At 52.6% G+C, this 16666-nt stretch overlaps 1 protein-coding gene across 4 annotated transcripts in view; it reads right to left on the bottom strand.

Moving 5' to 3' along the window:
- Positions 1-16666, bottom strand: part of Phf21b (PHD finger protein 21B) — a 95419-nt gene that overhangs the window by 36171 nt on the left and 42582 nt on the right. For 3 of the 4 annotated variants that reach the window (XM_008844706.3, XM_008844709.3, XM_008844707.3), the window contains 3 exons: positions 7267-7359; positions 3482-3832; positions 2243-2380 (listed from right to left, as the gene is read on the bottom strand). In XM_008844706.3, the coding sequence (XP_008842928.1) occupies positions 2243-2380; positions 3482-3832; positions 7267-7359 (582 nt within the window). Of the gene's footprint in view, positions 1-2242; positions 2492-3481; positions 3833-7266; positions 7360-16666 lie in introns of all 4 variants that reach the window. The other variant, XM_008844710.3, reaches the window with a different exon arrangement.

The raw sequence follows: 16666 nt of genomic DNA, 5'->3' as shown, positions 1-16666 counted from the left end.
TCCCTGTAGCCCCAGCTGGCCTGGAACTCACTATGTAGACCAGGCTTGCCTCGAACTCACAGAGATCCTCCTGCCTCTGCCACCACGCCCTGCTAATATTATTATTTATTTTTTTTTTTTGGTCTTTTTGAGACAGGGTCTCCCTGTAGCCCCAGCTGGCCTGGAACTCCCTAGCACAGAGATCCACCTGCCTCTGCCTCCTGAGTCCTGGGATCAAAGGTGTGAGCCACCGTGTGTGGTTTATTATTTTTTATGTGTCTGAGCGTTTTGCCTGCATGTAAGTACACCTGTGTCATGCAATGCCCATGGAGGCCAGAAGAGGGCATCAGATCTCCTGGAATTGGAGTTAAAAATGGTTGTTAGCTGCCAAATGGGTGTTGGGAACTGAACCCAGGTCCTCTGAAAGAGCAGCAAATGCTCTTAACTGCTGAGCCAGCTCTCCAGCCCCAATGTTACTTCTTTTTCAAGGCAGGGTCTCTTGTAGCTCAAGCTGGCCTCAAGCTCATTTTGTAGCCAAAGATGATCTTGAAATCCTAATCTTCCTGGTTCTACCTCCCAAGTGCTAGGATTACAGGCAGTGCGACCACATGCAGTTTATTCATGTTGAGGATAGAACCCAGGGCTCTGTGCTTGCTAGGCAAGCACTCTACCAACTGAGCTACCTCTTCAGCCCCATGGCCTTTGGACATGTCAAAAGATAATAATCAAATCACCTGCTCGGACACTCCATGGTTCCCCATTACCTAGGGATCAAAAACCCCACCCTGGCCTCCTGCTTTTGGGTCTTTCGGAATCAGATTCTGCCATCTACCTTGGCCTCGGGCTGACACTCTGCTCTTATGCCGCCTGCTCTCCGCAGCCCAGCTGTCCTCTCTGGGCATGCCCAGTCCCTTTCCACTTTGGGCCACTGCCCACATAGTACACAATCCCTGGCCTGCTATCCTCTGCCTCTAGTCTCTGTCATTTTTTGCCTCTGCCTACATATTCCTCTAAGGCAAAGTCCCTTTCAGTCCCCCAGGAGCCTTCCTCTGTCCCATCTCCTGTAGCTCACAACTCACACTTCTCTGGTGCCAGTGGAAGTTTCCTGACACCTGTTAGTGGCCTTTGTAGTCCTGCCAGTCTCTACCCTCGGAAGGGAGCTTCCCAGGGCAAGGACTACAGACATCTGCCCATGTGGAATCCCCTACCTACAGCAGAGTCTGTGCTGCATGCATGTAAACACTGAAGGAGAGCAGGTATGGGAGGCATGTGCCAACCTTGGGACCAAAGGTCTTCCTCAGAATCATCAGGGGCTTGGGAGATGGGGGGCTTGGGGGAACCTTTTTGGGGTGAGATCTTTGTGGGGGGCATCTGGAACAGATCAGGGTAGACTGTCAAGTGAAAACCATGCTGACTGGTTGAATGAGGGTTTAGCAGTGAGACTGGGGTCTGAGTGGGAAAAGCCACATGGAAAACGCCAGCAGGCAGAGCAGGAATGGGGGTGGGGGGGCAGGTGCTGAGAGTGCAGCCTAAGCAGAGGGTGGTCACCCACCAGTCCTCAGAGACTGATCCTGGGTCACCTGCTGTCCTGTGAACCCCCTGAATACAGGTGGCAGCATTTCAATTGTTAGAATCATTCCACAAAAGCCTGTTACTCCCCTTCTCATAGGTGGGAGTGGGGGGGAGGTGTCACGTGCAACTTCACTTCTAAAAAGTTCATAGGGCACCTTCTGCCCCAGCCTGAGGGGACAACTGAGCTCTACAGTGTTCCAGGTCTTACTCTGACTCCTTCAAACTACTAGGTTGGCCACAGTCAGGAAGAAGGGGAGGGGCCACATGCTGCCCAGGGGAACAGCATCTCTTCCTGGGCAGAGTCCCAGAACAGACAAGGACCACAGTCAGGACTCTTGGGAGTGTGGGCAATGCCTATGATCCAATGGTTTGCCTAGTGTCAACTCAGAATCCTCCAGCAACCCTTACCACTCCTGTCTGCAGATTAGGGAAGAGGGGGTTGTCGTAATTCCACTGTAAGGCATAGTCCTGTTGACACTCAGCCAGGCAGCAAGGTGTTAGAATGTGTGCTGACCACAGCCCCACCCTGTCTACACAGCCTGGAAAAGGCAGGGTACAGACCCAGCCCACTGGAGGAGCCCTGCCCCAGGGCTCCCACTGTTCAGGGTGCTGGGCCATGACTAGTTGGGACACGCCTAGTAAGTCCATTCCTACTCTACAGTGCTACATCCTATAGCACTGCCCTCGCTACCTCAGGATTCTCCTGGCTGGGGGTCCAATCTTCCTTCTTTTTGGTGGCTTGAGCTCCCTGAGATGGCTCCTCCGTGGGCGGCTGGGGCTCCGCTGAACTCTCGGGCTGCGTCTGCACTTGAGGCTGAATGATGATGACCTGAAGGGTGCAGAAGGGATGAGTTGGGAGCTCAGGGAGGGGCAGTGGGAGGGTTAGGGTTAGGGAAGGATGAGACAGGGAGGGTTCAGGGAAGGAGGGGAAGCCTGGAGGCTCAGGTGGGGCCTGAAAGACCAGTCACAGAGGAACAGGTGGCTTGTACCTGCTGTGTCCAAAGCCATGCTTCACAATAGCTTTTTCCCCCAATGAGAACATTTGCATGAGGGCCAGCTGGGATTAGGAAGTAGGTAGGCCTGGGCTCAAATCCTGTCCCAGGTGTCTCTTCACCCTCAGCTCAAGGGCAGGTACACTGATTTTGGGAAGGCTCAGACACATATCCCTTGCCTCAGGCCATCAGGTTAGGAGGCAGAAGGGCTAGGATGCTTTCAGTTCTGACTGAGGGTGCAGCCTGGGAAAATGGAGGGACGTCAGCCACAAGCAAGCAAGTGGGGCAGTCTGGCACAGCGTACCACAGGATAGAGTCTTAAAGGGAAGCAGAGGCAACCATGATTCTCTAAAGGCCTCAGACAGGGCGAATATCAGAAATCTCCAGGGGACACAGGGACAGGGTCTTCTGGAATCATCCTAAGACAATAAATCATGAATTTTATTTCTATTCAGGCACCTGGGGCACAAAAAGTTTCTGACCACCTGACTCTGCCAGCAGAGATGGAGCGCCAGTACTGGGCTCTCTTGCAGCTATGGTTCAGTCTGTGTTATTAGTTAATTATTTTAATATTAGTAAATAGTAATCTAGTCAGCCACATTAGTTTTATCCCATATTCTTTCACCTTTACCCTTATACATTCACACATTCATTCAGCAATTACCATTCACCCTAACATTAATTCATTCACCCCTCTTTATTCCTGTAGATTTGCTCCTTCAAACACGTACTCATGCTCCTCTACTCACACCTCCTGTCTATTCACACCCACTCATCCTCTTGGTCCCCCTTTCACACTCCCTCCACATACTCCTAATTCTGACATCTTTGTCCTTAGTCACGTGACCATCCCACCAACTAGCTACTCCTTGGCTTCAGCCCTGTGAGCAACTGCCTCTGAGCCTCAGAGCACAGTGCATCCTCTGGTGGGCACTCACCTTGCTGTCGGCACTGATGAGTAGGGGCTGCACTTTGATGCTGTCATTAGCCACGGGCACGGTGGTGCTGGGGGTGATGGCGGCGGCATTGCTGGGGGAGGTGGAGATGATGGCGTAGGCTACCCCCGCGCTGCTCAGGGGTGAGGTGATGGCAGTGGGCTCAGCGAGGGCCTGGGGCTGGCTGCTGGGCGTTGGCACATGGTTGACGGTGTTGTTGGCAGTGGGAAGGGCTGGGCTGGGGTTCTTGATGCTGACCACAGTGGCCTTTTGGAATGTTGGGGTTTGCTTGGGTGGCCGGTCCCTGCCCGGGGTGACAGGGAGGCTGTCTGGAATCAGAGTCTTTGGCCTAACCTGAGAGGAAGGGACCAGTGTGTGGTCAGGCAGACAGACATGGTCTGGTGATGAAGGTATGCCCTGAGCAGACCCGGCTCAGATCTGGTCCATATTAGTGGGGAAGAGACAGCACTCACTATGACCCCACTATGAGTCTCCCAGGGGCCACAACTTTGACCCTGAGGCTTTGGAAGCTCTATCCACCACCTCTCTTGTCCCACTGACCCCCACAGGGCTCAGGGGGCAGCTGCTCTAGGCCAGAGAAGGACCTGGGAAAGTCCAGGTGAGGAGCAGCTCCATCACATTGAATCCCCGCATGCAAAGTCCCTCCACATCACAGGTGCTGGGAATACTGCCCTCGGGCAGGACCTGGTGGACCACAGAGCTCTTGTGCACCCCTAATGATCACAGTGTTGGCTCTTGGGCCTTGGGTGCCAGTTACTCTAAGGAGCTCCCACAGGGAGGTATAACATGGGCTTTAGGCTGCCACCATTCAGTGGAAGCCATGCCATGTCTCTGGTCAGCTTGCTTGGGGCCAATCCTGGCTCTTAGGGGACCTGTGTAGTCTTGAGGACATCTGCTAAATGTCCTCACCTGTGGGCTAGGGATAATGGAGCCCACCCATGATCTACAGTAGATGACAAGATACACATCATGTGGTGGTTGTCAACAGTCATAAGATAACAAGTGAGTACCCCAGGCCCTATCCCCTCAAGTGAGGTCACTCAAAGCCTAGGTGGTCCAATTAAGATGAGGAGAAAGAGGCTTGAGAAAGGACACAAGTTGAATCACATTGAAGCCATGAGGAGGGTGTCCTGGTTTTCCATGGAGGGAAACTGAGGCAACTGAGGAGAGGCTTTCTCAAGAAGGGCGATGTGGTAAGGGTCCTGGTCACTATGGCAGAGGGACCCGAGCCAAGGCTGCTGAAGGCCACAGAGCCTTGTGCTGGCCCTTCCACCTTTCCTAGCTCCAGAGATACTGGGGAGCTTCTGTAGGATCCTGTCTCTTGGGCAAGTCACCAGGACTCAAGTGCACTGTGGTAAGCAGGCATTAAGTATGGGAGTTATTCCGCTGCCCAACATAAGCCAACCCTTGATCCTGGTGGTCTTCCTGTTCCTTGCTGCAGTGGGCCCTCAGCAAACCAAGTCTGCCCTCCCTACCTCAGGGGCCGTGCCACAGCCAGGTACCATGTCCAGCCTGGCTCAGGTGAGTCTGCTGCTCTGTCCTTGTCCAGCATCAAGACTGGTCCCCAAACACTAGGCAGAGCACAACACACACTGGTGTGCAAGGCAAGAGACAAGTCCCTCTGTCTCTGCCACACTTTAGCTGCGGATGATGCCTGAGGGATGGAGGGGAGATGCCATTTTATGCTCTGCCAGCTCCATTCCTGGACCCCCACATTGTAACAGTGGCCAAGTGACACTCCCTAACCCAGACTGAACATGGTCAGTGGCTAAAGGACAGGTGCCAGACATTATAGACAACCCAGCCAGGCTTGGAGTGTGGCTCAAACAGACCACCCACATCAAGGAAGCTCCTGGGAACCTCAGGGCCTGCCTTCCACATTCCCCAGAGCCACATGCAGACCCTGGCTAACAGATCCCTGTGCAGCAGCCTCAACCTGCCCCCATTTCCTTTCTCAGGGCCTGGTATTCTACCCCTGCAAACTTCCTAGGCCAACAGGATGGGTAGGGGTAGAGGATTTGGGGAGGGGACATTAAGGCTGAATGGGAGACAGAAGCCCAGGAGTGACGAGCAGGAAGAGGAGGCTGGACAGGCAGAGCAGAGGCCCATGAAAAGGGAACAGAGGGAGCCATTGCCTGGGAATGAGAGTCTGCGTGGGACAGGGCGTGGGGTGGACTGCTGGAGGGTGGAGAACAGGGGGAGGGGTGTCTTGGGAGCAACAGCCCCAGAGGAAACAGCCCTGACCTTGACAGAGCCGCTCCTGTCCTCCCCTCCTGAAAAGCCTGTGCAGCTGCCCTCTGCCAACGAGGGAAGGCCGAACACTGTGGCCTTGTATTACTGTCCCACGCCCCTGCTGTTTGCCCCTCAGGGCGAAGCTGTAGCTCTGTTCTGGCCTGAATTCCTGCCTTGGTTTTTCACTCTGTACCTTCCTCCTGGCTGAAGCTCACCCTTCTCTTTGGTTAACGAGGGAAGGCCGAACACTGTGGCCTTGTATTACTGTCCCACGCCCCTGCCGTTTGCCCGGCAGCATCCTCACCTCATGAGGACTGGTTCACACACTCCCTACCCCAGGAGTGTTTCAAGACTCCAGCATGAGACACTGCCTCAGAGCATTCACCAGCCCTGCATCTCCATCCCCTTGACAGTCCCTGAGACTCTGTGTCCAGGGGGGGCACTTTGAGATCTGGCTCAGTGGGCACTTGGGGGAGGGCACTGTCTCATAACAGGGGCCCAGGATAGCTTCCCCCCTTTATGCTGGAGCCAGAAGCATCTGTCCAGACCCATAACTCTGAGATACACAGGTACCATCTTTACCTCTGCAGCCTACAGCCCCTTTGCAGGTACGGTGCACGCGGCAGGCACTCACCAAAGCGGAGTCAGTGATAATAAAAGCGACAGTCAATAATTGCCAGGTCTCTAGGTGTCTGTTACATACACTAGGTGCAGGTATAAGCTCTCCCTTCACCCTCAAGGCCAACAGATACAGCAGAGAGCCAGTAGCCCCTCTGCAGACTTGTTCAGAGTAATGGAACGTGTCCGGGGGGTTGGGACCCAGGGTCTGCACCCCACACCCACGCCGCCTCCCAAAATGAAGTGCTTGTGTGGAGTTTCTCAGATCCTCTGAATGAGCATCAGAAATACACGCCACCTGTGACCCAGCATAGGCCGTATTTTGAGAACCAGGTTGCATAGCAGGTCTATTCTAGTCCATTCTAGCCAGGCTTACTTCATTATGAAACAATTATGGTCACGACCCACTGAAGGATTTGACAATTTCTTGCTGCTTGAAAAAACAGATTTCGGGGCTGAAGAGATGGCTCGGTGGTTAAAGCATTTGCAGTTAAACATGAGGACTAGAGTTCAGATCCTCAGAACCCAAGTAAGTGCCAGGTAGCCATGGCAGCCCACCTGGGAAGGTGGAGACTGGATCTGCAGAGCAAGCTGGCTAGCAAGACTATCAGTGAGCTCTGGGTTTGATTGAGAGACCCTGCCCCAATGAGTAAGGTAAAAGAGGATGGAGGATGATTCCCAGCATCAACTTAGGTCCCCACATGCAAGTGTGTGCACAGATATCTTCATACACATGCGAAACATGCATAAACACACATGTATACCACACACACATGAAAATGAAAAAACAATTCCTCTGTGGGAAAACTCTGGACCAAATGTGTCCTCCAATGAATGGACCCAGGAAAGAAAACGCTGCATGAGGGACAGACCCGGGGCAGAGCTGGGGACTGACATGTGGACAGACAGACGTTTACCTGAGGTAGCACTGCTGCTCCTTGCCCGGCCAACCTCTGCAAGGAGCTGACCTGAGGACCCGTGACAGGCACTGCAGTGATGTGGCCCAAAGCCTGAAAGACAGAGAACAATGAGCAGACAGATGCAGCTGGATGCAGAGTACAGACGCACACAGCCTGGGACAATGGTCTCGGGACAGGAAATTCTACCTTTGCTTTTCCTACAATTTTTAAATTATTATTATTATTATTATTTGGTCTTTTGGAGACAGGGTCTCCCTGTAGCCCCAGCTGTCCTGGAACTCACTATGTAGACCAGGCTGGCCTTGAACTCACAGAGATCCGCCTGCCTCTGCCTCCCAAGTGCTGGGATTAAAGGCATGCGCCACCACGCCTGGCCCATTATTTATTATTTTTATTTTACGTGTATGAGTGTTTTGTCTTCATGTATGTAAGGGCACTGTGTCATACAATGCCTGTGGAGGTCACAAGACAGCGTTGGATCCCCTGGAACTGGAGTTATGCATGGTTGTTAGCCACCATGTGGGTGCTAGGAATCGAACCCAGGTCCCCTGCAAGAGCAGTCAGTGCTCTGAACTGGTGAGCCATCTCTCCAGTCGTCTTCTTACAATTTTTTTTTAATCACAGAAGTAGACTATTTTTATCAAGAAAAACTGGAAACTAGAGAAAGAAAAAGACCAGCACTGTCCAGAAAACATCACCCTTACTAGTGTAGCTTCCTTTAAAATTAATTAATTTATTTATTTATTATGTGTATGTTTTGTCTACATGTAAGTGCAATGATGCATGCAATGGCCTCGGAAGCCAGAAGAGGGCATCATATCCTCTGGAACTGGTGTTACAGATGGTTGTTAGCTGCCATGTGGGTGCTGGGAATCAAACCCAAGTCCTCAGCAAGAGCAGTCACTGCTCTTAACTACTGAGCCATCTCTCCATCCCTAGCTTCCCTTTTAAAGTAAAGTTTTATACAGGGTGACAGGTTTTGTTTTTGTTTTTGAGACACTTATAGCTCAGGTTGGCCCCCACTTTACTATATATCGAGGATGAACTTCTGATCCTCCTGCCTCTGCCTCCGAGTGCATCATCACATCTGGTTTATGAGGTGCTGGGAATGGAACCCAGGGCCTCATCCATGCTGCACAAGCTGTCTATCCACTGAGCCACATCGGGAGTTTTTTCTAATTGTACTTAGGGTCATATGTGAGACTTCCCAATGTCACCATAAGCTTTGGAAGTCATTCTAATGGCTACAGAGCCTGCCATGTGGCAGGTACGATGGTATTTCCTCAGCACCTCTGCCATCTAAATACATGTGGTACTTCCTCAGACTTCTCTAACTTGTACAAAGGCATTTCACTGGCCCTGTTGAAAGCCTAGCTCATTTTTCCAGCCGGTAGGCAAAGCCGTAGTCACCGTCTCTGTGGATGAAGCATGGGCACACTGCCGACTGCCTCCTCTGCTGAGTCTGGAAATGGGGATTAACAGGTCAAACCAGCAACAGTTTTCAGTCCCTGTACAGACAAACTAAAGAAGAAAACCACAAGCTCATTTCAGCAGATGCAGAAGATGCTAGAACTAAGAAGTGAGGTTAGCTGGGTTGCTGGACACATTCCTGTAGACCTGTCACCACCACTCGGGATTTGAAATATTTATAATTCCGTATACAATAGCATTAGAAATATTTAGGGATAAATTTGACAACAGCTATGTAAGATTGGCACCAAAGATAACAAAAACCACATGGGAGGTTTTGTGGAGGGGTTGGGGGATGGAAGGAAGGGGTTCCAAAGGGCAGGGGTAAACTTCTGGAAGTGAGGTATGGTTCGCTCATTGTGTGAGAGGGTCACAGGTGTCTAATACACGTCAAACTCCAAAGACTACCCACTCCCTCAGCCAGCTTCCCATCCTGGACAAGAGAGCAGAAAAACCCACCTAACAGGAAGAAAGCGCCCTTCTGGCTGATCCAACCACAGCAACTCTGGGCAAGTTACCGTGTTATACCTCAACGAAGCTGTTAAGCGCTCCCCAAGTTTCTTCTTAGCTAGTACCCAACACACACCAGAACCAGTACCACCAGTGCCAAGATGACAAGCAGAGGACCTCAAGTCTGAGCCGTTTCTCCAGCACACGATGGGACGTCATCTGCTTCCTCTTGGCCACCTGCCCCATGTGGTCAGAGCTCTGAGACACTCGCCACCTTCCAGCCAGCGGCTATTTCTCTGGTTGGAGCTGAATTTCCCACAATGACTGGATTGCACTTTCGTCACTGGTGGGAAGTGAGCTTGGGGGCACAACCTCCTGGAAGTTCAAGCCTACAGTCTCCACGCTGCTGGGAGAAGTTACCAGCAAACTCTCTGGGAGCAGGATGCTGGCACCTCGTTCCTTCTAGGCATGGCCGGGTTCTGCTCAGAACATTCCTGTCCGTCTCATAGACAGCCCATCCTTACCATTTATGTAAGGACGCTGTGTGTGCTGGACCACACCTCGAAGGCTACACAGGCATACATCACTCCACCTTATAAAGTGCTCAATAATAAGTAGAAAAGGCATTCTGTCTGGCAAGGCCTGACCTCACTGCTCTGCAAAGAAATTTATCGATACAGCAAAAGCAATCATCTCAGAGGCCAGATCATTTAGAGTCGCACTTTTGTCAAGATAAATGAGCTGATGATGACAACATTTACAGCTCTGAGAATTTTAATAGGGAAAAAAAAGGGCCGACTTCAACTTTTTCCTCTTACTAGCTGAGTTCCTACAGACGGCATGGGAAATAGAGCAGCCAGCATGTGGCAGGGCAGGTCGGAGGAGGCAGGCGTTGGGCGGGCCCTTCCTTCTTCCGGCCGAAGGTACACATGGCTTTGGAAAAATCTGTCTTTGGTGAACAGTTCCAAATATCCAGGGGACTCAACCCACGAACTTCAGCAGGGACAAGGGAGCAAAAATGGGCCTGACAGGGCTCAGTCTCGCATGACGTGCCAACTGTCAGTGGGCACATCCCAGCAGGGGAGACAGGCTTCAGGAGTGGGCATGACAGCCTAGTCTTGGATGACTTGGGAATAGAAAACCGGTTGATCTAACGAGATCCTGGGGGTGGGCTGGCCAGGGAAGGCAGGGCAGGACTAGCTCAGCCTAACAGCTCTGCAGTGTCCAAACTCCTATAGACTCCTGGAGAGGTGATGCAAGGTGAGTGTTGGTGGAGATGGGAGCCTGGTGCTGAGGGCTGTGCAGGGAGGGAAGGCAGGGCCAGTGGGGTCCACAGTCTGGCTGGCAGGTGGAGCAGAGGCTGGGATGTATACCATGGCAGGGGCAGCCAGGGTGAAACTGGGTCACAGGGTTGACCCTTCCTTCAGTGCACAGCCTCATCACATGTGTGTGGGTTCGTGAAACATTGCCACACCAGGTAGAGATGAGGGTTTCTGTCCCTTGGGCCACCTGACCCTCCTGAATTGTGCTAAGTGGCTGTGATCACTGTGCTCTGAATGAAGACACGGGTCTCACAAGGATAGGATGCCACTGTCCCTCAGGGCTGAGCGGATGTAAGCCCTGCTGTCCCAGGGCAGACAGACATTCGCCTGAACATCAACTTCCCTGCAGGGGATCCTGGGACCTGATCCCGAGCACCAAGCATTCCAACATGTTCCACGTAACATCAGTCAATCTGTCTGGGGAGGGGGTACAGAGCACAGGACACTGGATTCTGGGCCCCGAGGTATTCACTGAGTGTGGCTCCCAGAACATCAGGAATGGAACCGCCAAGTCTCTGTTTCTCCATCTGGTCCCCCAACATCTAGGACAGCGCCCACTGAGAAGGCCACGGCTGGGGCTCTGGCTTCCCATACCATGAGGCGCTTTCCTCCTTCTGGAAGGGTGGGAGGGTGGAGAAGCCAAGTGGAGGACAGCGGCCTCCTCCGCTCCCCTCCTCAGTGCGCACAGCCACAGAGCGCGGCAGTTTAATTGCTTCTTGGTTGTGATTTTCCCACATCTTTACAGAACTGCTGTGATGTGCGCCACAGATAACAAGTGAGCTCCGGCGTCAGTAACTGCTAATAAATATTAATAGGACATAAGCACGACTTTGACTGTCATGGGAAACCAGTTTGTTATTCGCAGATGAAACCCGACGGTTCCCTTTATCACTGTTGGGAGGAGTGAACCAGTCCCTACCATGCTGCGGGCACCAAGTCTCAAGGCCTGGCCCCTGCACCCCAACTTGGTGCCCCCACTCTTGCTTCATAGACAAAGAGCCTCCACTACCTCCAGCCTGACCAGTACTGCATGAAGTTTGTGTAAAAACCCAAGGGGACTAGTTGGCTGCCCTGCCTGCCCCAGCCCACTGTTCACAGCCACGCAGGACCAGCAGCTGTAGGCACACTGGCAGCATGTTAATGTCCATCCACTGACAGTGCAGACACCACAACTGCCTTGTCTTCAAGGCAGAGAAGCAGCACCGTCTTCCAGTCACCAGGAGAGTGGGAGGCACCCTGCACGCAGTGCTTCAGGCCATTCAGATGGCTCCACCGCCTCTAGGTCTTAAGCCCTTCCAGGGACAGATGTGCACCGTACACCAAGGCCACTATGTAGTGGCAAATGGGGGAGGGGCATGCAGATGTGAGGAATTCACCCATGCTGAGAAGGCCCATGGGGCTGGCCAGTGAGGTACATGCTCAGCACACAGGACACACAGCAGCAGCACCTGCATCCAGGAGAGTTGGGACAGCGCCATTGTCCCAAGACAGGAAAACACATCACCCAGAATGTTCCAGGCCTCTCAGCAGTCAGAAATATTAACCAGACTCAGTCACGTCCTCACTAGAATCTTGGGCACATACTCCACCTACCCACTGTACCACGGGACCATGCATGGTTTAGTGACATGCAGCCAGGACAAATGGTGGGAGGGAGGAAGACCCCTCCCTGTACCTGCTGCCCTTCAGAGACACGAGCAGAGGCTGAAGCAAGCCCAACTGAGCCCACTGGGTGCAGAGCGCAGGGAGGCCTGTTACGGTGCTCTTTGCACACTGACAGCTGGCAACATGCACTGGAGAGAGAGGGGCAGGGAGGATTTCTGCAGGGGCGGTATCTGAGCTGGACCTTCAAAGTTGGCCCAGAATGCTCCAAGTAGGCAGTGGGTAAAGTACATGGAGAGAAGGCGGGATGGGACAGCATCAGCACAGGTTTGGTGGTTTGAATAAGAAAGTCCCCCTAGGCTCCAAGCCTTTGAGCAGTTGGTCAGTGGGAACCTGTGGGAGGTATAGCCTTGCGGGAGGAAGTACGTCACTGGTGGTGGGCTTTGAGAGTTTGTAACCATGCCCCATGTCCAGTTTTGCTCCCAATTTGCTGTGCCTGCTCAAAGATGTGCGCATTCAGCTTTCTGCTCCAGCTGCCTCCTGCCACATCTCCCCACCGTCATGGACCCTTACCTCTGGAACTGTAAGCCAAATAAACTCTTCCTTCTATAAGTTGCCTTGGTCATGGTGTTTTATCACAGCAACAGAAAAGTACCTAATACAAGGGGCAAACAGGGGCTCTGAGAGCTACAGTCCCCGAAGGTGGGTGGCGGAGGAGTAGAGGGATAGGCAGGGGCCCATCAGTGGAGGCCTTAAATGTCATACCCAAGAAATCAGTCATTCTGGAGGTGACAGAGCCAATGGGTATTAGCAAGTGTATCTAGGGCAAGTGCTGGACCAGAGGCCCTGTGAACATAAAGCCAGAGTCTGAACCAAGGCAGAGAGTCTAGAATGGGCAAGGGGTAGGTTCTCATCCTGCCCCACCAAACATTAGATGCTGGCTGGCTGCTTCCCTGGCTATCTGAAAGGGCAGGACAGGGTGGGACACAGGACAAACTGGTCAACAGGCCTTTGTATTCTCTCTTGCTGGATCCAGTTGCCTTCAACCAATGAAGTCCTTCCCCAGCCTGCAGCCTGCTCTCTCCCAGGTTGCTGGGAATAACCCTCAGGACCGGGCAGTTGCCAAGGTATGAGCCTGTCCACCTCCAGGATTACTGAACTAAAAGTTTTTAAATTCTGGGTCCTTCAAGTCTCAGGAATGAAGCCCTTTTCTACAGTTCCGAGCCTGGAGTGTGTCCTGCATGCCCCCTGCCCCCTTCAAAGCAAACCCACTAACCATGGCTAAACCCGCCCCCTCCCATGGCTCTGCTGTCGGTGCAGACGGCCTCTGGTGCTGGTGACCCTGACTAAGTCTTGGTCAGCTAGGGCAAGGTGCCCTGGGTCATTCAGACAATTGCAGAGACCCTTACAGGGAGTAGTTGTCAATCAGTATCAGGGACACAAGTGACTACTCTGTGCTGACATTTAAAACACTTTTTTAGTGACACTCTGGTCGCCAAGTAGCTTAATTAACTTGAAAGGATGTAATTTTATGCTATTTAGTACAAACGCACACTCAAAATGGCACCACAGTCTGAGGATCAGGGGCTGTGATCATGAGAGAGTAAAAACACAGCCATGGAGTCCTGGCAGGCAAACACAGGAGAGGGGGCTTTTTGGAAACTTCTACACATAAAGCAAAGCCTCTGAACCCACAGAGCTCTGAGGCAGAAGGCGCTCATGACAGCAGCTGAAAGGTCATCTATCTTGACCTTGCTACTGGGAATGTTCAGAGGGGACAGTTGAGAGAGCTGTCCCATCTTCCCGCCAAAGGAAACAGGTTTGGGGAGGATGCAGCCTGGGAGTGGGGGGGTCTTCGCAGGGAAGGCCAGGGGAAGGGGGTGGGGCAGGAACCTCAACGGAAGGACCCTGGAATTGCTTCTCCCTCCTCTCTCTGTCCCCAGAACACACGGCAAAATGCAACACTGAGGGGAAATTTGGTGACTGCCCCCATCAGAGAGAGAAGGAGGGCTGCCTCCCTGGAGCCTGGAGAAGGGCGGGACATGGATGAGGGGTGGTAACTCCTCCCCCAGCATCACTTGGGCCTTGAGAGTGTCTGCATCCTCTCCTTGACAGAAAGCCCTGAACACAGCCAGGTCTATGCCCTTCAAACACACAGAGTGAGGACACACACTGGATGGTGGTATGCCTGGCCATCTCCCTACCAACTTCCAGAACTCATATGATAGTCTCTCAGGAGAACCACTTGTCCACATGTGATGGCCAGTGTACCTTCCACTGGCCATGTTACCACCAGTCACCCTGAGTCTAATCTGGGGCGTGCACATCTCTCTTGGTACTATGGAAAGCCCCAAAAGAACCCACTGTGTGAACCTCTGTCTGAAGAGGCCAAGGAGTAATGAGGTGCAGGCCTGCCTTTAAGGAGCTTGTGGAGCCTGAGGTGTAGGGTGGGAAAGAGGAGAGCACAAGCCCAGCCCAGGCTAATCAGTGAGACCTTGACTCCAAAAAACAGAAGAGGGAGAAGGGAAGGGAGTAAGTTGGGTCAGCGGAGAGGAGGAACAGGGAGGTGAGTGATTGTGTGAACAGGAAATATTTAGGCCACAAAGGGACAGGAGCCTCCCAGACAGAGGGGCAGCCCAAGGTGCTGGGTCAGGAAGAGCCCTGCACTGCCAGAGGACTGGCCTGTTGGAGAATGGCCAGATCTTAGGACATCCAGAGCTACTCCACTGGGCTAAGATGTCTAGGCTTGGCAGAGACAGGAAGCCCCTGAGTCCTAGGAAGGCAGCGTTAGGACGGCCTGAGGCCCTAGGGTTGCATGGCCTGAGGTTGCTGTGCTGAAGCTGTCTCCTCAGCATCTCGTCTGCAGTCACCTGGGTCCCTGCCCTGTCTCATCCTTGGTTCTACTCGGGCTTCATGAGGTCAGATGTACCTCAAGCTCTGGGGTTTACCAGGCCACGGGGGGTGTGGGGTACGGGGGTGTGTGAGTCAGCACCTGCTCACCTCAAGAGCTATATTCACACCTGCACATGACATAAATACACTCCCTCTGGGTGTAGGAAAACAGCGTGGAGGCAATCAGTCCAATTACTGCTTTCAGGCCATGTACCCCAGGCTTGCGAAGAGCCACAGGCATGTGATGCCAGCTACAGCCATGAGCATCTGGACTGGTCACTGATTCCCCAAGCCTCTTGGCCTTCCCCACGGTGACAAAGGAACTGCTAATGTCTTCAGGGATCTGATTGGACAGTTCAAGGTGCCGTGCCTGACACACACCTGATGCAGCCAAGTCCTGAAAACTCGATCACCAGAAGCTGCAGGCAACCTGGCTCAGGCAGCCTGACTTTGATGAAGCTGGTTAAACTGCAGAGTCTCTGTCTCCCCATCTAAAAAGTGGGGAAATACCAGCTTCACAGTGGGGGATAGTTGGTGAGATGGAAAAACCTGCCTGGCGTTACCCCCCCTCTCAACCCCAACACAGGAAGCCAGGCCTCCTGTGGAGCCGGATCAGAGCTGGACAGAGCACCCATGTATACGTGTATGGTGACACTGTGCCCCCAGCTGATGTGTCTACCCTCAGATGACACAGCAATCTGTTGTCTCCACAGGGTGTTTTGAAAAGGTCTACCTAGAAACATGTTGAAAATGAGCCTCAGATCCTGAGTTATCTGAACTCACAGGAAGAAGAGACTGGGGTCCAGCAACTGTAGCAGATGCCTGGGGAGGGTCCCCAGCAGGACCATCTTCCTCCCCCGAGAGATAGGGCAGCACTCTTTTCCCGAGAGCTATGGGTGGAGCAGCAAGCCCCATTCTGCTGCCCCCTCCCAGAAGCCTCCAGGCTCTGGACCACAGGGTCTGGAGGGGACAGCACTGGAAAGATGTTGCAACCGGCCCAGGTCAGATGGCAGTTGTCTGCAAGACCAGGGATGCGCTCTGCTGGTCCTGACCTGCGACCCTCATAGTGCTCCAGTCACCTCCTGCCCGCCTGCCCTCAATATTTCTCCACGTGACACCGCACCTGGATGTCCCCACCTCCTGGCACCTGTCACCTGTCATCTGCTAGCACTTGGTCTGTGTGCCAGGTGTAAGACGTGAGATGCCAAAGGCAAAAACCTCATTACTATTTTAAAACATTAATTACATGTTAGAATGATAGTATTTTGGACATGTAGGTTACATAAAATACATTATTAAGGTCAATTTTCTCTGTTCCCTTCTACTTCTCTCAGGGACTGATGAGGCAGCACAGGAGGGGTCTTCCAAGGAGATGGGAATCGTTCACATCTTGTCACCATGGGGTGTGAGTTACCTGGGTGTCATCAACTGTCAAAACTCGTCAGACAATACAATTAAGATCTGTGAATTTCAATGTATGTAAATTATATATCAAAGGCGAAAAATCACATATTTAAACAGGCAAACGCTACGGCTTTCTTTTGGAAAAGGTGCAGGGGGACCCAGGTTTGGTTCCCCACACTCAAGTACATGACGGCTAACGACTGTCTGTAACTCCTACTCCAGAGGATCTGATGTCCTCTTCTGGCCTCCACGGGCAT

The sequence above is a fragment of the Nannospalax galili genome, unplaced genomic scaffold (assembly GCF_000622305.1).
Source record: "Nannospalax galili isolate Female #2095 unplaced genomic scaffold, S.galili_v1.0 scaffold180, whole genome shotgun sequence".
NCBI lineage: Eukaryota > Metazoa > Chordata > Mammalia > Rodentia > Spalacidae > Nannospalax > Nannospalax galili.
Note: the sequence above shows the minus strand (reverse complement) of the source record. Positions and strands in the feature narration are given on the sequence as shown.